The 21268-nt window shown below is 51.9% G+C and overlaps 10 protein-coding genes across 10 annotated transcripts; 4 read left to right on the top strand and 6 right to left on the bottom strand.

The window, feature by feature from the left end:
* Positions 1–289: 289 nt before the first annotated feature.
* Positions 290–2024, bottom strand: BDZ99DRAFT_505109 (UROD/MetE-like protein; the record flags this gene model as incomplete). Its single annotated transcript, XM_033724081.1, has 6 exons — positions 1712–2024; positions 1416–1662; positions 1087–1355; positions 757–933; positions 532–709; positions 290–491 (listed from the first exon to the last, which is right to left on the bottom strand). The coding sequence occupies exons 2-6, from the start codon at positions 1625–1627 to the stop codon at positions 290–292; spliced, it is 1038 nt and encodes a 345-aa protein (XP_033584327.1). The 5' UTR covers positions 1628–1662; positions 1712–2024.
* A 572-nt stretch (positions 2025–2596) lies between these two features.
* BDZ99DRAFT_14247 (NAD(P)-binding protein) lies at positions 2597–3830 on the bottom strand. Its single transcript, XM_033712701.1, has one exon. It carries the CDS (start codon positions 3551–3553, stop codon positions 2645–2647), a length of 909 nt encoding a protein of 302 aa, XP_033584326.1. The 5' UTR covers positions 3554–3830; the 3' UTR covers positions 2597–2644.
* Positions 3831–4125: 295 nt separating this feature from the next.
* BDZ99DRAFT_484263 (uncharacterized protein) lies at positions 4126–5428 on the top strand (the record flags this gene model as incomplete). Its single annotated transcript, XM_033722629.1, has 3 exons — positions 4126–4203; positions 4250–4570; positions 4646–5428. The coding sequence occupies 3 exons, from the start codon at positions 4126–4128 to the stop codon at positions 5426–5428; spliced, it is 1182 nt and encodes a 393-aa protein (XP_033584325.1).
* Positions 5429–5577: 149 nt separating this feature from the next.
* Positions 5578–6377, bottom strand: BDZ99DRAFT_457100 (uncharacterized protein). The gene has a single exon (XM_033718612.1). It carries the CDS (start codon positions 6298–6300, stop codon positions 5725–5727), a length of 576 nt encoding a protein of 191 aa, XP_033584324.1. The 5' UTR covers positions 6301–6377; the 3' UTR covers positions 5578–5724.
* Positions 6378–9130: 2753 nt separating this feature from the next.
* Positions 9131–10221, bottom strand: BDZ99DRAFT_457099 (uncharacterized protein). Its single transcript, XM_033718611.1, has 2 exons — positions 9623–10221; positions 9131–9531 (listed from the first exon to the last, which is right to left on the bottom strand). Exons 1-2 carry the CDS (start codon positions 9856–9858, stop codon positions 9390–9392), a joined length of 378 nt encoding a protein of 125 aa, XP_033584323.1. The 5' UTR covers positions 9859–10221; the 3' UTR covers positions 9131–9389.
* BDZ99DRAFT_513598 (Pcc1-domain-containing protein) lies at positions 10182–10585 on the top strand (the record flags this gene model as incomplete). Its single annotated transcript, XM_033724722.1, has 2 exons — positions 10182–10207; positions 10261–10585. The coding sequence occupies 2 exons, from the start codon at positions 10182–10184 to the stop codon at positions 10583–10585; spliced, it is 351 nt and encodes a 116-aa protein (XP_033584322.1).
* A 738-nt stretch (positions 10586–11323) lies between these two features.
* BDZ99DRAFT_370563 (putative RNA exonuclease 3) lies at positions 11324–13180 on the bottom strand (the record flags this gene model as incomplete). The annotated part of the gene is made up of 1 exon (XM_033714811.1): positions 11324–13180. A coding segment is annotated over one exon (1857 nt), but the record flags the coding sequence as incomplete, so codon positions are not given.
* Positions 13181–13913: 733 nt separating this feature from the next.
* Positions 13914–15936, top strand: BDZ99DRAFT_404966 (lipase/serine esteras-like protein). Its single transcript, XM_033716410.1, has 4 exons — positions 13914–14024; positions 14149–14370; positions 14416–14494; positions 14545–15936. Exons 1-4 carry the CDS (start codon positions 13966–13968, stop codon positions 15574–15576), a joined length of 1392 nt encoding a protein of 463 aa, XP_033584320.1. The 5' UTR covers positions 13914–13965; the 3' UTR covers positions 15577–15936.
* Positions 15937–16221: 285 nt separating this feature from the next.
* Positions 16222–18124, bottom strand: BDZ99DRAFT_470371 (FAD/NAD(P)-binding domain-containing protein; the record flags this gene model as incomplete). The annotated part of the gene is made up of 4 exons (XM_033721624.1): positions 16222–16295; positions 16358–17051; positions 17099–17376; positions 17428–18124. The coding sequence occupies 4 exons, from the start codon at positions 18122–18124 to the stop codon at positions 16222–16224; spliced, it is 1743 nt and encodes a 580-aa protein (XP_033584319.1).
* Positions 18125–19963: 1839 nt separating this feature from the next.
* BDZ99DRAFT_493191 (uncharacterized protein) lies at positions 19964–21097 on the top strand (the record flags this gene model as incomplete). The annotated part of the gene is made up of 2 exons (XM_033723214.1): positions 19964–20062; positions 20115–21097. The coding sequence occupies 2 exons, from the start codon at positions 19964–19966 to the stop codon at positions 20706–20708; spliced, it is 693 nt and encodes a 230-aa protein (XP_033584318.1). The 3' UTR covers positions 20709–21097.
* Between the last annotated feature and the right edge of the window lie 171 nt (positions 21098–21268).

Below are 21268 nucleotides of genomic sequence, written 5' to 3'. Positions count from 1 at the left end.
ATAATCTTTTGATCTCACTAGGTATGCAACTCTTTGTGAGGAACAGAAGGTGGTGCAGAATAGTACATATTAGGGCAGTAATACAACGAGCCGACGCCATCAGTTTCTGGAAAGGCGCATGAATTCACACTTGTAGAATGAAGAGGAGGTGGAGTTTTAGGAAACTAGACTGCAGTGAAGTAGGCCTCGCTTGCCTCACCTTGACTTGAGCCTTCTCGGATTGGAACAGGAGTAATTCCAGCTACCAGATTCTCCTCATCGCTACACAAGAAATCATCAGAGCCTACCTCTAAAGCTCGCCGGGCCAGATCTCCTCCGCAATGTGCCTTACGAGCGCTAATTTCTTCTTCATCACCTCTGTATCTATCAAGTTACCTTCCGCGTGACTCGCAAAGCCGCATTGCGGACTGACCCCGAGTCTCTTCAGAGCGTCCTCCTTTGTCTGACCACTGCCCTTCGCAATCATCTCTGCAGCCAGGTAAATGCGCTTTCTTCATCTCCTCCTTGTCTTCTATTTCTGGTAATTTGGACGTGATGACGCCAAGGATGACATTCTCGTTCTTTGGCAGGCTCTGAAGCGGATCAAATCTCCCGGCGCGGGGAGTGTCATACTCGAGATAAAAAGTAGACACGTTGAAATCTCGAAATAGCTTCGTGGCGATACGATCGTAGCCACCATCGGAAAAGTGGCGAGAGTTCACAAAGTTCCCTGGATATGGTTAGTATACTGGAAACATTCACCCAGTTGGTACGGACCTCTGCAAAGATGAATGCCAATATGCATGTAGGCGGGAGCCTTTGATATACGCTCGTTATAGAAATTGATGTAAGCATGGAATAATTCTTTGATCGTTGTCGAGTTGTCCTTATCGCTCTTCCATCCCTCAATCATCTTCTCGGAGCAGAAATCATCGAAAGAAGTAGGGAATGAGCCTACACGCAAGGTCTCGGTCATCTATTTGCACTTTACTTAGGCCCACTTTGTAGAGGATGTCTAGCTAGGTCTGGTACGCTGCTGCGATATCGTTAAAATATCCCGCATCGCTCCTCTACACGTCTTTCGGATACACTTTGCCCGCTGCGTACCGTAGATCGGGGCGGCCAGGGTGAGTTTCATCTCTCCCCATCTTTCCTTCGGAAGCAGCGTCTTCAGATATTCGACCTGTCCGACATATGCGCTCTGTCCTGTATGCTTGATTTTTCCAGTGCAAATTACAGTCTCTCCGGGTTCATGTCCCGATTCTGTAAAGGCAGCAATGTCAGGCACATAAAGACGGAAGAGCTCAATATCAGGGTTCTGAATTTTTCCAAACCCATCTAATCCAGGGATAAAGGTTCGCCAGAACATATGCCTCCTATCCGACCCGGCTTGTAAGCGCTGCTCTGAAAAACTATTTCTCCACACATATACCCACCGATACTCTCCATCCGAAACAGCCCTGAGCCCCAACTGTACTTGCGTCTGCACGATCTCTTTGATGGCCTGGTCCTCAAGAGGGGTGAGATCTTTTGAAATTGCCTCATTCTTGTCTACCGCGAAACGTTTATCCAGCAATAATTGTGGGCGTTTCAAGGAGCCAAGATGCTCCGCTCTGAAGGGTGCGTTACGGTGTATATGGGACGACATTGTGCACTGCGAAAGGTGCAAAACTCGCTGATACGCTTTGAAAACGTCAGTATCTTGAAGGGTCTAGAGAACTCAAGGACTTACCTGTAGGGGCAGAGCCATTCTGGATAGAACCGGTCACAGTCCATCTCCCAAGCCACTCTAGATGACTCTGGTGCGGTCATCGCCTCTAAGATGAGCCTAATTGGCGCCATTCAAGACCGTTAAACTGGGTGCATTCTGTGGTGCTGTCGGCAGTTGAAAGAGGCTCAAGAGGTGACCTCCACCCATTGAACACAAAGACCCTATCCTTCCTTCAGGGATTGCGCGAAGAATCTCATTCTAGAGCGAATAGTATCGGCTAGAATATGTTAATTGGAGCCTGTACGGATAATGATGAACCTCTGTACTTCTGCAGAGGTGGAGTTGAGGCCGGAGGGGATTTCTCCGAGCCGAGCACGAGAACTAGTCCATCAACCTCCCCTTCAGCTACCACTCTTTGCCAAAAACTACCCTTTTTATTACAGCAGCGTCCTCGGCGATTATTCAAATTGGCATTGGTGAAGCCAAGCTGTGCTCTAGCTTTCATGAAGGGTGATATGTTCTCACCTCCCTTCCTGTTCTACGCGGCGAAGAACCCTCTGTGCCAAGTGTTCTTCCACTGATCAGCATTTCAAGTCTTCCCTGGTGAGTCTATGAGCTTATGGACAGTGCCCCGTCATTTCTGGCCACCTCTTTACAGGTGTCCGAGACGCAGCGAAAAAATTACAACGATCCTGGCCATCCTCACGGTCAAGAAGCCGCTGATGCCCTGTGGCATGTATGGGCAGAAAGCAAGTCTTGCACAGGTTCTAGTAGCGACGCAAATAAGCATACAACTCGAAAAGTTCTCGTACTCAGCGAGTCGTAGATGGCTTGATTTTCTGTTGCTTAAAGAATGACGTACGTTGTCAACACTGGCCTACCGCTTCGGGACTTTTTCGTCTCTGATCTTCACTTCACCATTGCTTTCGAAACCCCATTCTTCTGCCAGACGGATTAAGTCTTGAAGTATTTTCCATCTTGAAGATCGGCAAGAAGCGTGCATTGCTGAGGATTCCAGCCCAGTTCTTCTCGAGTCTTTCTGTTCGAGACAGGACCATCAGCACCAATAATTGAAGCAAACGGGCCGAAATGCCTCTGGGCCTCTTCCATAGACTTCGACTCGATCGGGAGGCCAAGATTTTCCCCAATCGTTTGCGCAATGTCCTTCACCTCGATACCCTCCTCCGCGACGATGTGGAATGTCGAACCAGCGCTCGTCTTTTCCAGAGCCAGTCGATAGGCAACGGCCGCATCCAGATAGTGGACCGCTGGCCAGTGGTTGAGGCCATCGCCGACGTACACGGAAGCGCCTTTCTCACGTGCAGTGGCAATCAGGGTAGACATGAACATGTGGTCGTCACCGTCGCCATGGCAGGTTGGTGGCAGCCGCATGACCGCCGTACGGACACCTTTGGAAGCAAGACCCTTAGCCAATACCTCCGACTCCCCACGAAGAGCGGTCATAGGCGATGAGGTGTCGTGGGAGTCGTCTTCATTCCCGACACGGCCATGAGGGAGAACCATCGTCACAGAGGTGATGATCAGAGGACAGTTCGACCCGGCGAGTGCATCTGCCATGGCCCGAATGGCTGCCTGGTCGGTTTGACAGCTCTGCGCGAAGTTGGCGAAACCGTGAGCGAAATCGAATGCCAGGTGGATTACGCCACCCGACGCAGCGGCCCCCTCCTTCAGGACATCTAGGTCATGAAGGGAGCCCCTCTGCACGTCGGCTCCAAGGGCAGTCAGCTCCTCTGCTGCCTTTTCGGAGCGAGCAAGCCCCAAGACAGTGTGTCCTCCCTTGAGAAGTTCTTTGGTGACTGCTTTCCCGATGAGGCCGGAGGCACCAGTGACGAAGACGCGCATGATAGCTTGTAGGGGCAAAAGAAACTTTTAGTGAAGAGTAGAGCAAATGCACTTGATCGAGGGATATGTGGGAGTAATTTGGAGTCAGGTTGACTTCTCTGCACCCTGGGGAACATGCCCTCCTTATATGCGTTTTGCTGGAGGGAAACTGGTCCGTTCAAACGAGCCCTAGGGATGGAAATGAGAAGTGCGAGGGGGGATGCAGAGCGATTACTTGATACCGTAGTGGTGGTGACATGTCTGGATTTCATTTAGTCTATGCACATTGCCGAAGAGGGTTAGTAGACGTCTCCGCCAATGACATTTTCAGCAACGCGACAAATGGCATAGCGCCGCAGATCCGCTGACGCATGGCGCCCCGCCAATGATTGACAAGACGGAAACAGTAAACATTATAACCTTGCAACAAGTTCCACGAGACGAGCGTCGGTTAGCGTATGCTTACGGCATTCGGAGATACCAGCAAGACAGGCGATCGCAACAGTGCTGCCCTCGACATCAATCGACTCTGAATACCGGAAGATATTCTAACCGATATTTGCTGGAACTGGAACATGGAATCCACTCCGACAATGTCTGCTAAACGGAAGCGAAGGCCCTACAGCAAATCGCGCTTCGGCTGCCGAAACTGCAAGCTCCGGAGGGTGAAGGTGAGTTGGGCATGCCACTCGCAGGACACCAAGCTGATATTCCCAGTGTGACGAGGCCAGGCCCCAGTGTCAGAGATGCAAGGATTACGGCGTATTGTGCAATTTTGTGGCAGGGGCTTCAGACCTCCAGAATTTGGCAACAGGACTCCAATGCCGGAGATCTGAAACGGCGAATCGGCTGAGCTTAAAAAGCCCCCTTCCTCCGCCGTTAAGCCTGCCCGTTGTCTGTTCCGATGGTGTTGCTAGCTTCGAGATGCACGCGCAATGCATGGCTAGGTTGGAGCGATTTCGGATGCGTACCCTCCACTCATTCAGCACCGAAATGATGAAGATCTGGCAGCATCAAATCCCGTATATTGCCTTCAGGGTAGGGGAGAGTCCCATCCATTCATCCTTACTCACTTCTGTTCATATTGGTTGGGTCAATCCGCTGACTAGGTAGAATCCGTATTTGATGCATACCATGCTTGCGGTATCAGCGGCGCACGAGCGCTACCAACATATGCCCACAAGCACCCACCGGACGAGAACCGAGACACACCACTCTTTTCATGGCGTTCTTCTTTTCAATCAGAAGCTTTCCCAACCCATCGACTTGTCAGATCGAGACCCTCTGTGGGCCACAGCAGCACTGCTAGGCATAATGACTATTGCTTCCTTTGACGCAGCTACCCCACAAGAAGCCTGGCCACTTCGACCATCGAATCCGTCGGATCTAGAGTGGTTTCGGTTGAGCGACGCGAAATGGACCATATGGAATCTGACCAATCCCTTGCGGCCTGGGGGTATTTTCCGGGCCATGGCCCACGAGTATGCTCAGATGCATTTCGAATTGCCTCCTGTCGGCGCGGAAAGTATTCCCCCGGCCCTGGCCGAGGTATGCAACATGAGCGCTTCAAGCAACGAAGAGAACAACCCATACTTCGTAGCAGCTCATGTTCTCGCTCGGCTACAGAGGCTCTCAGACAGCGGGTCCGCAGACATTCGAATGGTGATCTTCATGTGTCAAACACAGCCGACGTTCCAGAATCTATTACGAGAGAAGGACCCTGTGGCTCTTTTATTGCTGTCGCTATGGTATGTGCGGACTGGTAGCGTGTTGTGGTGGATTGAGAAACGTTCTCGCATGGAGAACCAAGCCATCCGTCTGTACCTCGAGCGATTCCACCGCGGCAACGGCAGTATTCATCAATTGCTACCTTCGTTACCAGAGCACGTCACGTGATCTGAATGCTCAGTAGATCAACCGAGTTGTATAATACCTGTTGGAGACGATGTAGTCCTTGAATCGGCAGTTCATTTTACGCAAAGCGCTCGTAATGGTGCACTGGAGTACGCTTATATGCGAGACGGGATTGTTGCTAACATCTTAGCACTGAATTGAACAACAAGAACAAGGGCATGTAGCCGTCAATCATGGCGACGCTCCCCCTACGCCCCCGGAAAGAGACGGAAATAGAAGACATTATAAAGGATCAGTAGGTCGCTCGTCGCCCTTGCGAGGCAGCAGATCAGTCAACTTCAAGCCGGCGTAAAACCATCCTCAATCACGCCCCCGACCAGCGCGATGGGTTTCCTCTTCCCAAACTGGATATTCGAACTGCTTTCGAAGTTTGCGAATCCACTAGTACCATTGCTAGCGCACATGAACTTGCAAATCCGATCCACGCAGGCGATGTCGTGATGATAGCACACCAGACACTTCGCTGGCACAGCCGTACACTCTACATCTAACACTTCGCCCGTGGTCAAAGTGAACTTCACCCGCCCGCCGCGGTTGATACAGCTATCCATCTCCATGTACGTAAGGAGATCAATGGAGGAAGCTAGGATAACTTGGCCATCTCGAACGACCCATCCAAAATTGGCAATCGCATCGTTGGTGGAATGCCAGGAGACGGCAACAAATGAGAAAGAGGGTCCAGCAGTGCCGCAAACCCAGCGGTGGGAGTATACGGTATTGCCCCAATCCCTGGGGCCCCAGGCGTGGTCACGGAGGCCAAGACCGGTGATGTTGTAGGTTTTACCCTTCATGGTCAATGTTCCAGAGACGTTTCCAGGAACGTCGAAATGTGCTGTTGCGAACTCGGTCGACATCACACCTTTTTTCGGGAAACAATCGACATTGGGGCCATGGTCTTTGAAGACAAGTCGAGCGGTTGTGTCGGTATCGTTGATGGTCCAGATGTGCTCGCCGTTGATGAACTCTACGGTGCAGGTGTCATCGCCGCTACCAAAACCGCCGGGAAGATGATCTTTCTCACGCAGCGGGATCGATTGAGTGCGCTTGAAGATGCCATCTGGGGATATCAGGTTCGTCCATAAGGTTGCGACCGCACCGCTTTCAGCATTGGGCTCGTGACCAAGACGATGGAATCCACCAATGTTATTGTCCTCATCCCACCACACCAGGACAAAACTCTCCTGCCAGTTCCTCGACGGTCCAGGCTTCTGTGGGACGTTGGCCTCGTCTCCGTGGACTTTGAGTGTCTTCCCTCCGCCTAGTTGAAGCTCCGCGGGAGGATCTACTTTCGATGCGCCGTTGAGTTTCGAAGCTTCGCGATTCAAGCCCTTGGAAGTTCCATTGGCCTGAGCGATTCCCTCCACTGGCTTCTCTGGTGAAGGTGCCGTGTAAGTAAGACCCATACCCATGAAGATTGCCTGATAACCGAGCTCGACCATGTGAAAGCGGATGTCCTCGTTGAGACTACTTTGAAGGTTCTATCACTTGTCAGATTTCCGAGTCATTCTATACGTCAAGATGCTTATTACTCACGTAAGTTGCTCGATTGAATGCCAATTCAACTCGCAGGACAGAATAAGCCTGGCAAAAAGCAAAATTCTCTTCTTTGATCTCCTGCCCTCCGCAATCTTTATAATGTTGAACGAACTTTTCCCAGTCCATTGCTTGCGAGACGAGAGGCTTACAGTATGCAAGATCAAGCTCTGGGCATGCAAAGTCTGCACATTCCCAGTCAAGCACTGCTGTTATGTTGTCGTCTTCGACTAAGATGTTGTGCACGCTGTAATCGCCGTGCGTAGGGACAGGGCGTCGTGTATCTTTAGGTATGTTCCGTTTGAGCCTGATTCAGTCAGCTTTATGATTGAAGCAACAACAGTGACTAGTGTAAGATGTGAACGTGAAGAGAAGGAAAATTGAAGAACGACGAATTCCGAATTCTACATGGAAAAGACATCACGCACCAGTCAAATATCCAAGTCATGTAGGGAGACGGCAGATGCTGCACGTCAACCAGATACTCCGCCCAGCCCTGAATACTCCTTCGGAACCGCTCCTCAACAGTCTCCGAGAGCGCTTCTGGTGTTTCATACACCTCGAAATATTCAGCGAATAAATCTAGAGGAGTTGCATGCAGCTTAGCAAGCAGCTCCGCAAGCTGTAATAGCATTTTCTCCGAAAAGCTCTTTTCGCCGGTCTTGAGAAACATCGAGGCCCCAGATCCTGGCATTCGGCACATGGTGAAGAAGCTTCCATCAATGCCGTCGTCCTTCCTTGCCAGATCGAATGGTTTGGGGCATGGGAAGTCGGTTTTCGAGAGGCATTTGAGGAAGAAGTATTCTTGCTCGACCAGATACATACTCCTAAGCACAATTGGCGCGGGATCCATCTTTCGGACTACGATTTCTTCAGTTTTGCCGCCATCGTATTCGACATCGCAGACGTACGTCTGCTTTCCGTGTCCACCGGTCATAGGTGCAAAGGAAGAGACTTTGAGATCACCCCTCTGCGAGATGAGAAACTTCTCCAGGTAATCTTTGGAAAGTGCAGGAGCTGACTCTTTCTTCTCAACACTGCCGTCATCTTCACCGTACAACGGGGCTTGCACGGCTGGGATCTTGGCATAGTACGCATGTTCCCACTCAGCCGCTCGTCGGAGTAGAGCCGGAGCGTGATGATTGTCGGTGGCAGAAAGATGCGAGCACAAGTCAACAATGCGATTGGTCAGTTGCTCATGCCTTTCTGCAAGACCTTCAAAGTCTTTCGGCAGGGGTATCTTTACGTCTTCTGCTGATTTCTTATTGGTCAAGTCAAGAATATCCCTTTCGAGGCCTTCTCCATCAGCAATGAGATCCTGCAACAGCTTTATAGCTGGACCTTGGCGTTTGAGCAAGTCGGTAAGCTGGATGTGTTAACTAATAATTCACTAGATTGCGTTCATCAATACTTACTACATGACGAACGACCTCGGCAGCCGCAATAGCTGACTTGTCGGTAAGAGCAGGGGTGATTGAGCTATCCAAAGAGCGGATTGCAAGAGATATGCCTTGAGCTGATGGATGGATTTTCATGGCTTTAGTATGGAAAGAGGACTGGTGTATTGATCAAGAGCACGACTCCATCACTTTATTAGAGTGCATAGCTCGAAGCACTTAATATCTACCAATCCCGGGGAAGGAGAAAGTGTGCTCCAGGGTTTACGGAGCGCCGGGTGATACGCCTCCGGGGCATTTGAGACTGCAGTCTTCGATCTTACCGCAAACAAATGGTTCTAGCTCATCTTGAAGAGTATTCTGGTATCCATAGTAATGGAGGGAAAGTCGAATAGGCTGAAACTGTATGCTGAGGTTAATTTAGCCTATACTTAAGAAATTCCTATGTAATCATTTCTTAGATATTTAGCTGAGTGGAACCCGGGACGATGGTGGAAAGAACTAGGGCGTCAATCCGGGGAGCATCCTTAGTAGATTCCGGGGAACCTTGTTGACATCCGAAATGCGGGGTTCACCAGTAGCCGGAATCTTAGCATCATATTTCCAACTTCCTTTTGAGCGATGGCACTCTGTTACTTCACTACTTTGCCCTTTGGAAGATATAGCTGTTGTTCGGCAGGTATTGGATCCGGTTAGCACTGCGGGATAGTGGACGAAATGAAAGAGCTAGGTGTTTGGGATGAAAGGATATCAACAATTAATTAGATGACAAGAAGCACAAATCGAGGCGCAAGAACACAAGAATGGATATAGTCAGTGGGATTTTACCGAAATTTTGTTAGTTTGGCCTGAAGTAGGATAATTAATGCCTCAGAAGCTCATTGAGTAGTTCCATCTTTCCTGACTTCATAATCGTCAAAAGGTCGTACTCCTACTCTCTTCCCCAGGTTCACCACAACAACGAACATGAATTCCGACGAATACAAGCCACCTTGCCATGTCAATCCCAACTCTCAAGCACCCTTCCCACCCCTCTCATCCTGCATCCCAATCACTGTATCAGGCGCCTCAGGATGGTCTTTCTTCGCCTTCGTGGTAGCGCCCTGACTGTCCGACTGCTCCGTTGCAGTACCACCTTGGCCAGTCGCCTTCGAACTAAACAGAATAAATCAGCATCCATCAATTGAGAAAAATCAGATTCAACTACGAGCTTTGAGCACTCAAACTCTGGATGTCTCAAACGTACTTCTTCCCCGAATGCGCCGAATGCGACTGCACGTCTAGCTTGTCCTTCTTGCTCGTCGCGTGTTCATCGTCGGGGTACTTGTCCGTCTTTGCGGACGAGTCTATCCGCAGACGTGTGGAGAGCGTGAACGGGCGGCTAGCGAGTGGGCGTGTGGTTGTGAGGGGACGACGGAGGGTGGACGAGAGAGCAATGCGGCGGTAGAAGGTGAGGAACTCGGAGGGAGACGGGGTGGCCATGGCGGTTGGCTGATACGATGGAGTCAATTGAGCGAAATCAGTGAGGTAGAGTAGAGTGAAAGGGTTGGAGTCTTGCTATGATGGAAATTGGAAATTGTGGGTTGAATTGAACTAAACGCAAAGCTACCTAACATGAGCGCCCATGACGATGTCACTAGACCCTGGACCTCGGGAAGAGTCTCACAGCAACGATGATGCATCATGACGCTATGACATTCACCAAAACGCGGGGCGTGGAGCCAGCCGGCTTGGCGCTTTTTTGGTGCAAGTCCAGCCGAGAAATTCAACACCATCCCACCAAGCACACTTCAAACATCACCAACATGGCCGACGAATTCCCCTGCAAGCTGTATGCACTATCTCTACTTCATCCTACGCCTAACAATGAGCTAACGGTTACAGAACCCTCCACCTCCCCTTCCCCACCCCCTCTCTCGCCAACACCGCTTTGCGCGCCCTCGCCGTAGACCAAGAACTCTCGCCCCTAGTGCGCCGCTCATTCGAACTCGTTACCCCGGACAAAGCCGCAGAGTCTGCAGAAAAGAATGTGCTCCAAGTCTCGTATTCTGCGACCACGAATCGCATGCTGCGGGTTGCGGTGAACGGGTTCTTTGAGAGCGTGGGGGTGGTTATTGGGGTTATGAGGGAGCTGGATGTGGATGTGGTTGATATGCCCGGGAGCGAGAGCTTGGAGGGGGCGCAGGGGATAGAAGGGGTGAAGGGGTGAGAGCGAGAGCGGGAGAACTGAGTTATGTACGATGGAACATCTGGAGATGAAGGTTCCGGGATGAGGGTTGGAGTGGAGCCCTCGGGAGTATCACATCGAGTTGAGCCGTCACGAGGACTACCATACTCGGTATAGTAGATGTAACGGAATATGCGTTGGGAAAGGGACACCACCAAGGCATACCACCTAGCATCATACGATTTCACGATTGCGGCTAAGACTAGGACGAGCCGCACGATATCCCCGCGTAGAAAATTGGACTATGACCAAAAGGGGATGCCACTTGAATTGACACCAACAGTTTAGATTATGGGCAAAGATATCTACAGAACTACAGTTCATAAATAGTCTCGTCCTGTCAGTGGAGTCACTCCGCTACCAAACAAACCCGAATGGAACTATATAATATCCCCAATTGTGCTTATCCAGATCAGTGATTCCGGTCGCCCTTGTGACTACACGCAGGCTTCAAGTGCAGCAATTGGACACCCAGATGATCTCCTCAAGACGGATATACCAAATGGCGTGATAAGCTCAATACAAACTCCCGAAATCCTCTTCGACCTTTTTCTCAGGCCCCTTGTCCAAGTCCTTGTACCCCGTGTCATCGTCGTCTTCCTCAGCAGCACCATCCAGCTGTGCCACGGTCCTCTTGCGTTTCTTCTTGCGTGCAGAGTAATCGACTTCCTCGGCCTCCGGTAGGGAAGCGGGTTCCGATGATACCCCTGGAGAACCTCCTGGCGCTTCAGGAGGCAGAGGCGGATAGAATGCTCCGTCTCTGACCGTCCATCCCTCATCTTGTAGCTGCTTCCACTCTCGCTTGACCTTGAACCTCACTAGTTCACCCGTAGCCCTAGCATCTTCTAAACTGTCGTGCCCGGCGGCACCGCCTTGCTGGATGTCCCAATCCAAATAATGCTTTGTGAGTCTGCGGAGCCCATTTCGGATAGGAAGCCCAGCAGGATGTGGAAAGAGGAGCACGGTGTCTACGATAGTGGGATGGATGAGGCGGACGGCATTTAGGTCGTTCTCGAGAGCGTGGCCAAGCAGCGGCGTGTTGACTGAAAGGTAGGAGCAAAGGAGATCCCGAGCAGCAGCTGGGTGGGGAACAATGTGAAGTGTCTTTGGATCTTTGGACACCTTCTCGGGGCCATATTCTGGGGCATCGAAGAAATGCGCCGGGTGCACACCCGAGAAACGAGTATTGAGATCGAGAATGGCGCCGACAGGGCGCACGAGGACATCGATTAGGGGTTCACCAGAGGGCCAGGATGTCGCTGTGAGGCGAATGAGTTCGAGACCGTAGCATGTATAGCCCATCTCGCAGTCAAAGCAGACAGCTGTGTTTGGTTTAGCGTTTTCGTTGAACTTTGTTTCTTCGAACTGCATCACCGCTGCAAGCCGTTTAGGCTCTGATATCTTGAAGACGTGGGTATCTCCAACAGTGCAGCCGGGCGACCCAATAAGCTCGTTGCAACAGGAGTATAGCGGCTGCGGACGGAGTGAGTCGGTCTTCTCTTTCTTCGGAAAGACTTTTCGTCCCCAGTGGTGGATGCATTTCCCGCCCGTTGTGAGAGCCCCGTCGTCGCGCCGGTCTGGGTATACTTGAAACCTCGAGGTACATCGGTCGCAGACCTCCCAGTTGTGCGCAGCGTCGATGCCTGCTTGAGCCGTCCTGATCTCTTCCTCCGTTGGTGCTTTGGTAACATAACCATGGGCGTCTAATCCATGCTGCCTCGCAACCATACGTTCAAGCATCATGACTTCTTCGTGTGGACTGAGACCGGTGACCACTGGCTCGACTTTCTTTTCTGTTGGCTCATCTTTCTTGTTTTTGGACTCCCGAATTGCGTGCCGTTCCTTTACCCAATCCACGACGGTCATCTTTTTGTATGCCATGATGCGCATTTTCATGATGTTAGAATAGACCAATGGCTGATCCAGAGCTATCTTCTCCTCTATCTCAAGAGCAAATCGAATGAGTTCATTTTCGGTCATGTGAAGGGGTTTGTGATCTGGACCCGATAACTTTTGCACCTCGCCGTTGAGCTTGACCAGGTACTGATGCAGAAGAATGATCAGTTGACGACGAACGGTGAATTCAGCCGGCTTTTTGGGTACGTCTCGTGGCATTAAGGATTCTTTCGGCTCATCTTTGATCGGCTGAGGGGGCCTATGTGCTGTCTTTCTGGAAGCAGAGGTAGGTGGGGGTGATATGCTTCTTCTCGCCGACTGCAGAGCTGTCTTGGATACTGGCGGTGCATTGTCTCGAGCAGCCCCTGCATTTATCGTTCTTCTAGGAGTGCCGTTGCCTGGCTTGGGCATAACAAACCCAAAAAACGGTATTGGCTCTACTTTTGGCTGTCTGGGGGAGTCATCTGCTGAGACCGGGGCCTTGGTACCATTATCAAGTCTTCGTCGTTTCAGATCGCCATGTTCATAGGGGTGACTTGAGCCGGTACCAATGGCTCCCCGACGACGTGGTCCGGTCGGAGGTGACCTGGGAGCATCGTGACTGAAGATGCAATTGGGCAGCCGGCACGTGTCTTTCTCCGGACAAGGTACGTTGGGGAATAGACATTTGGTGGGCCACATCTTGGATGCTATGCCGATGCTCTATCTAGGTCCCGGGGAAACAGGGGCCGAAGTTCGGCGGACGTTGCCAAGACGTGGGGACGCCAACAAACGGTGATGCCCAAGGCTGCAGAGTGAATATGCTGTGGGGTGAGGGAGCTCTGGTCGCTAGCAAACGCAAGAAAGACACGATGCCTCCCTGGAGACTAGGCCAGCTGCAAGTGAGAGACAGCTAGTGGTGGAGGCTTTGGTCCACTCGGGGGGTTCGATTGGCGGTGAATGGCGGCCGACCAGCTGAGACTGGGCTGAGTCACGTGCCTCACACTCTCCCGAGGTGATGGAAGAGCGGCGTCTGACTGATTGACGTTTGCCAGTGTTTTCGATAAGGCCGAGATTGTTGGCGGGAAACTCTGGAATGCGCACTGCAGCAGCCGTGCCGCGGGTCGAAGATAAGAAGGACGCGCCGTCCGCTCCAGTCAACAGTCACTTTGCTTGCCCTTCCACTCGGCGCCCGTTGCAACGACTCTCGCTCTCTTTCGTGATAGCTGTTGGCTGGACCCTGAGGTGTGGTTGCGGCTCTTCCAGGAAGGCTGACGGGCCCTTCCCGAGTGGCTGGATCTTTTCGTCCGTCCGCGTCACACCTGGGCACCTAGGCGGCGTTATCAGCCCCGGCCCGTATCATTCACGCCACAGTCTCGGGCAGAGCGGGCGACCGAAAGGTCACCCGCCGTCTTAAAGACACCACGGCGCTCCCCTTCTCCTTCGGCAGCATAAACTCTTCCATTCTGACATCCCCCGCCCAAGGAATGGACACCGCGAGCCACCAATCCACCGCTGCCGATCACTTATGCGTCCTTGTTCATGGGTAAGAATAGCTGCTGCGAGCGTGCATCATCGTGCGTCTGGCCTCACGCGACCGACCTTCTAGGCACAATCACTGTACTTTTGCTGCTCGCCTACCTAAGACTATCGCTGACTGTTCGCCGTAGACTTTGGGGAAACCCGCAGCACCTTGAATACCTTGCGAAGAGCCTCCGAGAAAAGTATCCCGAAGACCGGCTCCACGTCCTAGTGGCCAAGCGCAATGCCGGGAGCTTCACATATGATGGCATCGAATTGGGCGGAGAGCGCGTCACAAAGGAGATTGAGGAAACTCTAGAACACCATGCCAGGAACGGAACTGAGATTAAGAAGCTTAGCATAGTGGGATAGTACGTGGCCTCTCTGCATAGAAGAATGCGGCTGATCGGGCGAAGCTCTCTAGGTGGTCTAGTATCGAGATATGCAATCGGCCTTCTGTATCACAAGGGATACTTTGACAAATTGGAGCCAGTCGTACGTCTTCCCGGCTCGAAGCTCTCTGCGCACTTGCTGATAATACAAAGAACTTCACGACCTTCGCAACACCCCATCTAGGCGTCCGAACCCCTCTTGTTGGATACCATAACCACATCTGGAATGTGCTGGGGGCGAGGACTCTATCTATGTCAGGAAGACAGCTCTTCACTATTGACTCTTTCCGAGATACGGGGCGGCCGCTTCTATCGGTCCTGGCAGACCCAGACAGCATCTTCATACGAGCATTGTCAAGATTCAGGCATAAATCCCTGTACGCCAACATCGTAAACGACAGATCTGCCGTATACTACACCACCGGCATATCCCGAATCGACCCCTTTGTCGACCTGGAGAACATCAAGATCAACTATGTCGAAGGCACTGAACAAGTCATCATCGACCCGGATAATCCCATTTCCCCCAAAGAAGAATCCGGATCCTTACCAGCCTTCTCAACACGCTTGACCAACAGCACCCGCACCATTTTAGGCCAAGTTCCCCTTATAGCCCTCCTCACCGTCTTGATTCCAATTGGTACCGTCATATTCCTGATCAACTCCGGGTTCCAATCCGTCCGCAGCCGCCAGCGCATCCGCATGCACGAATCTGGAAAAGCAGGCATCGACATCGGCGGCTACCGCATTCCGCTAATCTTCGACGACGTGCGCCGCGAGGCCGAGGAAATGTTCGAGAACATGAACAACCTTCAAAGCCAGGAATACCTCCCAGCAGGGAGCGAGGAATTAGCGTCACCGCGAAGCGCGCCCAGCTCTCCCACACTCTTACGCGCTGACTCCTCGCCGATGGCGAAAGTTACTGACAACAGCGCGGGTGATGACGACTCAATTGTCGAGCAGAAACAGCAGCTGGTCCGCTCGCTTGAGTTTCCGACGCTGGCGCTCACGCCGGATCAGTTTGCGATGATCCAAGCACTGGACGACGTTGGATTCAGAAAATACCCGGTCTACATTCATAATCATAGACACAGCCACGCTGCCATCATTGTTCGCATGGACAAGCCAGCCTTCGGCGAGGGAAGGATAGTAGTCGAGCATTGGTTGAGCGAGTTCGCCATCTAGAATGGGTGTTTTGGGATGCGTATCGAAGCTTTTGCAGAGTTGATTGAGATGAGCGTTAGAGGGCATCAGAGTGGTTTTATCGTCAGTCTCAGGCCGGTCATCTGAGCGTTCAAGCATCGGTTCGGTGCGACTGGCCGTATTTCTTGTCTTGTGATTGCCACAGCGATTTCGGATTTTCTCATGGCGTTTGTCCTGTACGTAGAGCGTAGACGGAGTAGGGGTACTGTGTGATTATTTTTTTCTGGCTCCCTTAGCAACATTCAGCAATCAGTCACTTCACACACTGCTCAGACATGTTTCAATAGCGAACAAAGATCATGATTCCGCTTCGAATATACACAGTCACCAGATCGATCCTATACGCAGAGAGTCTAGCCAACTCCGCCAATCTGTCTATAAATCGCCTAGACTCGGAGATGAACAAAGCCGAAAGAAGAAAAAGGCTAAACTCCGTGTTTATAGAGAGTTTCGTTGCGCAGTTCTAACCCAGCCAGACCAGGGAAGACAGAGAGGTAAAAGGGCGTGAAGATATAGCATTACAGGAGGTGTTTAAGAAGGTAGAAAGGGTATTCTACAAACCAGTTGGCTTAGCGAGGAGGTGGCGGAGGGGGTTTGGAAGGATGTGGAGGAGGGTGGACGGGCGATCTACTCTCGGGACACGTCGCGGCCGAAGATCTTGGCTTTCGCCCAGTCTAGGATCACGAGGATGCGGTTACGAGCTGTGCTAGTGGTCAGTATGGCGTTTTCTCGAGTGCATTGATATTGGGAAAGGAGGACTCACTGCTGAAGCACATGCTCAGATACGCGCTCTGCCAGAAGAAGTAGGTCAGAGTTCCTCCGGTCGCAAAGTTGCCAGTCAACCAGCTGATATCGGCAACGGCCTTCTCAGACCCGATGTAGGCTAGCGAACCCTGGTGCGAATACTCGAATGGGCCCATCTGTTTGACCCTGCGGAGCCGCTTCTGCAGTTCCTTGATCTCGGTGAAGACCTGGTCACGTGTCTCCTTGTTCGGGGCGGTCTCCTGGGCGGCTGAAAGCTTCTTCAGCTCCTGGTCGATCTCCTCCGTCTTCGCCATCTGATTGAAAAGGCGGGCGAGGAAAGCGCCTTCTTGAGCGGCCACTTGGGCGGTGGGGGCGTAGTTGGCAACAGCGCAGTCACCTACGGCCCAGATGCTCTCAGTTCCCTTGACGACAAGGTATTCGTTGACGGCAAGGCCACGGCGGGAGTCCTTCTGGGCGGGGATCTGCATCATGAGGTCCTTGACGACGGGGCGCAGGGCATTACCCGTTGCCCAGACTAGCAAGCCGAAGGGAATCTTCTCCAAAACCTTCTTGCCATCAGGACCGACTGACTCGGCTTCGATGTACTTGTCGGTTACGTTCTTTACCATGGTCTTCGTCCGGATAGTGATAGTTTCTTCTTTGAAAGTCTTCTCAGTGTATTCAATCAGTTGCTTGGAGAACATGGGGAGAACCTGTGATCTGTTAGCTTAGGTTTATTAGGCTCGTATGCATCTCGTACGTTTGGAAGAGCCTCGACAAGGGTGACGTGGAAGTTGCTCTTGATGTCTGGTATCCACTTCTTCAGATCGTCATTGAAGAAATCCTGGAGCTCTCCGGCGAACTCGACACCAGTCGGACCACCGCCAACGACCACCATATGTAGTAGTCGCCTGATTTCGTCCTGTGACTGGTCCTTGAATGTGGCAGTTTCGCAGCAGTCCATAATCCGCTTTCGGATTGCCTGGGCATCCCCGACTTCCTTCAAAAAGAGGGCGTTCTCGCGCACACCGGGTATACCTATAATACATTAGCTAAGAGATTCATTAGCATGGGCTCGGGTAATAGTACCAAAAGTAGCGTTCTCGGCTCCAACACCGACGACAAGCATGTCAAAGGGGACCTGTGTCGCGCTCGAGTTTCCTTTGATTTCCGACTTGTCGCTGATGTACACGACCTTCTTTTGGTAATCGATCTTTGTGGCTTCGGCTTCGTAGAACTTGACGGCCGCTTTCTTGTGACGCAGGAAATTCCGAATGGGCTCCATGATGGAGCGATGCTCGATGGTGCCCGTCGTACATGAGGGCAGCAGGGGTGTGAAGAGGAAGTAATTGCGCGGTGACACCACTACGACGTTGTAGTTCTCGGTGTCGAGCTTCTTGAGCAGCGATACAGCTCCCCAGCCGGTTCCGAGAATGACCAGTGTCTTCTTGCTTGGATCAGGGTCCGGCTGGTCATTGGGGTTCCGCATCACCCAAATGCCATAGCCAGTGTATACAAGACCTCCCAGGACGGACAAGTAGGTCGCTCTCCACATCCATCTCAGCACGCCGAATCTCCTTTTCGGGGCGGCTTTGGCAGCAGGGCTCTCCGTCGAGGCTCGCCGTATGGACTGGCGTAGGGCGATCTGATGGAAAACGGGACGCGAAGCTCCGCGCGCCCTGTTGGCAATGACTGAGGGCCGGACGGTGGTGAAGGTACGGCGGCCGGCGTGCTGGAGCTGGGCCAGGGCGGAGTGGGCGACAAAGGGGCGCATCGCAGAAGCCATTGGGAGTCCTCGAGGAAAGAGGAGCCTTGAGATGGCGGGGGCGAGTAGATATGGATATAGGGAGGGCGAAATGGGGTGGTGGTGAGCGCAGTTAAAAAGTTGCTTGCGATGACGCCCGGACGAGATGGGGAGCTCACCCTTGTCGTTGCTTTTCACGACTAGATAAGCGGCATCTGCCCCAATAAACAGCGGTCTTACATGCCCGCCGCCGCGAGACGGGGCGCCTTTTCCTTAGCCAGGTGCAGCGCAACCCACGCGGTATTTTGCTGCGGGTCAAATTTTCAGGTCATCGTCCAGCGCTCCAGCGCCCACGCAGACACCGCTGTGCTTTCTCATCCTCCTCATCTGTTCACCGGCCTCCCAATTGACAACCTCTGTACCCAGCTACTCAGACATCCCGCGAATCTCCGGCCCATGGGACTGGTCGCCGGAGACGTGGAGCATCGACGGGAGCCTGGCTTCTCACTGGTGCGCCTGAGGTGTACAAGTGGCGGGTGAAGGGGGATCTTGATCCACCTCCTCGTTCACGACCTACCAGATGCCCCGATGCACATAACATTGAGGCTCAACGGAACCTGACCGACGGGTGCGAGTCTAAAATAGATCTGGCGCTCTTGGAGCATTGTGGATCCCCTCAATTCCGCACCGGTTCCGTCCGATCACCGCTGCTTCAACGTTGAACATGGAGCTTGTAATTGGCGCGTGTAATTGGACATGTCTGAATGAGCCCTGGAGCTCAATCGTCTTAAGACTCGCAAACGCTGTTGCCGTCGTAGTTATGTCTTTGAAAAAGAAGTCATGGGAACTGTAATATGCTCCGACTACTGAGGTCGAAAGATTGGTCCCTCTTTAGCTAAGTTTGGCACCTCGACAAATCGAAGTCAACGAATTCACTGAGCATTCTTTATATTTTGAATACCAAATAGGCCTATCGTGGCTTTAGAAGCAATGTGTTTTATTGATTGAGGTGCTTTACATGATAAAACTTGTAGACGGTTGCTTTTTCGGGTAACCACATAATAACGACGATCTTTCTCCGAGTTTCAGTATGAGTTCAGTTACCCCATGCAGTGCCAAAGACATGCATCGGGGCTGCTTTCTTACTGGTTTGTTTCTAGCGGAGAGGTGAGTAAGTTTCTCCAAAGTTCCGTACCTCATCAGTCTATTCTCCATAACTTTACTCTTACAACGCAAACGCAACTATAGAAGCGAAGGAACATTCACCAATTCTCGTAAAATGCGCTACTAGTAATAACAAAATCTCCACGGCCTCGTCTAGTGGCATTTTCTCTTTCTTTCTGGGTGTGTGTCGGAGTTTTGGTGTGGGCGGAAGTGCTTTAATATCAGATGAAGAGGTAGACCGTGCGACAAAGCTCACCACACCATAATATGATTGCATATTGACCACTTTCTATTATTCAAGAACTTTAAAGTCCTCTAGAGGCGCTATCCGAAGGTCAAGCGGTAAGAACTTGGAAGCGGCTGTGCGTGCCAAGCTGTTCATGGAGAGAGCTGAAGTCAGCGCGATTCAGCCCTCGACCTCGCCGAGCAAACACCATACGAGGATAAAACAACTCTTAGCCGGTGAGACAAACGGCGAAGTGTGTAGTGCTTTACGAGAGGCCAAGTTACCTAAGCTGGGGTACCCATAGTTGGGTAGCAGCAAGAAGCTGTACTAGCTTTGGACCACCTCGCATTGTACCTTGTGTGCCACTAGAGCGGAACTATAGCATTGATATAAAGTAGCAGTCGCGCTCGCATGAAAGGGCTGTATACTTGCCTGATTTTCTGCAGCCCAGACGAAGAGTGTGGTTTGATGGTCGATCATTACTCTCCAAAATGATCAACTCATTCGCTCTCATTTCTTTGCTCTTCGCATGCTTTTCAGCTGCTGCACCCTATCCCACTCGCCAGCGCCATCCCATAAACCGACGAGATGTTAGTAGACTCCAGCCAACTCCGCAATGCTATCCTACCCTGACCCCCTCAGATTGATACCGACCCCTCCCACTGTCCCAATTTCTGCGCCGGCACGAACTCCACCGACAACTCAACCCTTTACATCTGCGGGGACCCCCGCCTAGGCCCCGTCTCCCTCCCCACCGCCCTCCCCCTGGCATCGCTCGCAGGAAGCGCTTCGTCCTACCACCGATTCGGCGGTATGTGTCCCGGTGACTTCCTCGCCCGCTACACGGACCCTACCACCGGTTTCTTCGTCTACCCGATCCTCAATGGCTTCCATACCAGCACCATCGGCGCGCCTATCGCTGCAAATATGACGCTCCAGCGCGGTACGCTGCTCGATCGCTTCGGAAGTGAACGCGGAAATTTCATGTCGCCTGCTGGCTCGCCGTATGCGCAGAGATCGCTGCCACCGAGCAATTTAGATGCGGCGCCTGGTGCGGAGTTCCCATGGAACTACCACGTTTATGAAGTCGAGGTACCTTTTGTAGTGCTGGCAGGTCCAATTGCGCCGTGGTTTGGACAGGTGGGATTGGGGGTACAGTTTCAGATGGAAAAAAGTGTGCAGAGGTTAGTGGAAGGTGGGTGGATTGGTAGAGTGAATTTGACGGCTGTGAGTTGAGTGGAAGAAGAGGTAGAATGTGATGAGATGTAGGCGATGAAAAGATGAGTTCAACGACGTCTGTGTTGGGGGAAGAAAACGATGATGAAGAGCTACGTGGAAGAAGCATATAGTTCAAGTAATACGAGAGCGACTATAGGTTACAGACTCGCGTCTCGCAAAAGCCCTAGCGGAGCTGTGCGGTACTCCTTCCTGTGCGCTACCTTTGACAGTAATCGCGCCGCTTCAACACGTTCTCAGTAATCTGAAAATACCTAGATCCTGTGCCGGCAATACGGTAATTGGCATTCAGTTGCTCCAGATCGATTAGCTCGTTAACTGGACCCTTTAAAGAGGTCGACCCTAGCAATGTATGTCAGCTAGAGTGGCGTTCAACCAGTGACCACGTGGTGTTCAACTTATGTTCGAAGACCGTACTAGCGAAGTTGCGGGATAAGGAACTGTTCATGCAAATAAGAATGGACGAGCTTAATTACCACCCCCCTATTCTCTCCGCATCACCCCCCTTTTCTCTTCCTGCCACCCCCCCTACATCTAGCCTAGCGCCGGCCCGTATTAAT

Source organism: Mytilinidion resinicola, assembly GCF_010093595.1.
Source record: "Mytilinidion resinicola strain CBS 304.34 unplaced genomic scaffold BDZ99scaffold_1, whole genome shotgun sequence".
Lineage (NCBI taxonomy): Eukaryota > Fungi > Ascomycota > Dothideomycetes > Mytilinidiales > Mytilinidiaceae > Mytilinidion > Mytilinidion resinicola.
This window is presented reverse-complemented; position numbering and strand designations above follow the sequence as displayed.

What these genes read in the sequence shown, in the direction of transcription:
- BDZ99DRAFT_14247 (XM_033712701.1), bottom strand. Translation starts at nt 3,553, where the DNA reads ATGCGCGTCTTCGTCACTGGTGCCTCCGGCCTCATCGGGAAAGCAGTC.
- BDZ99DRAFT_457100 (XM_033718612.1), bottom strand. Translation starts at nt 6,300, where the DNA reads ATGTCGACCGAGTTCGCAACAGCACATTTCGACGTTCCTGGAAACGTC.
- BDZ99DRAFT_457099 (XM_033718611.1), bottom strand. Translation starts at nt 9,858, where the DNA reads ATGGCCACCCCGTCTCCCTCCGAGTTCCTCACCTTCTACCGCCGCATT. An exon ending in TCGGCGCATTCGGGGAAGAA is followed by an intron (nt 9,532 to 9,622) that starts GTACGTTTGAGA and finishes TATTCTGTTTAG; the next exon opens with TTCGAAGGCGACTGGCCAAG.
- BDZ99DRAFT_404966 (XM_033716410.1), top strand. Translation starts at nt 13,966, where the DNA reads ATGGACACCGCGAGCCACCAATCCACCGCTGCCGATCACTTATGCGTC. An exon ending in TTATGCGTCCTTGTTCATGG is followed by an intron (nt 14,025 to 14,148) that starts GTAAGAATAGCT and finishes TGTTCGCCGTAG; the next exon opens with ACTTTGGGGAAACCCGCAGC. An exon ending in AAGCTTAGCATAGTGGGATA is followed by an intron (nt 14,371 to 14,415) that starts GTACGTGGCCTC and finishes GATCGGGCGAAG; the next exon opens with CTCTCTAGGTGGTCTAGTAT.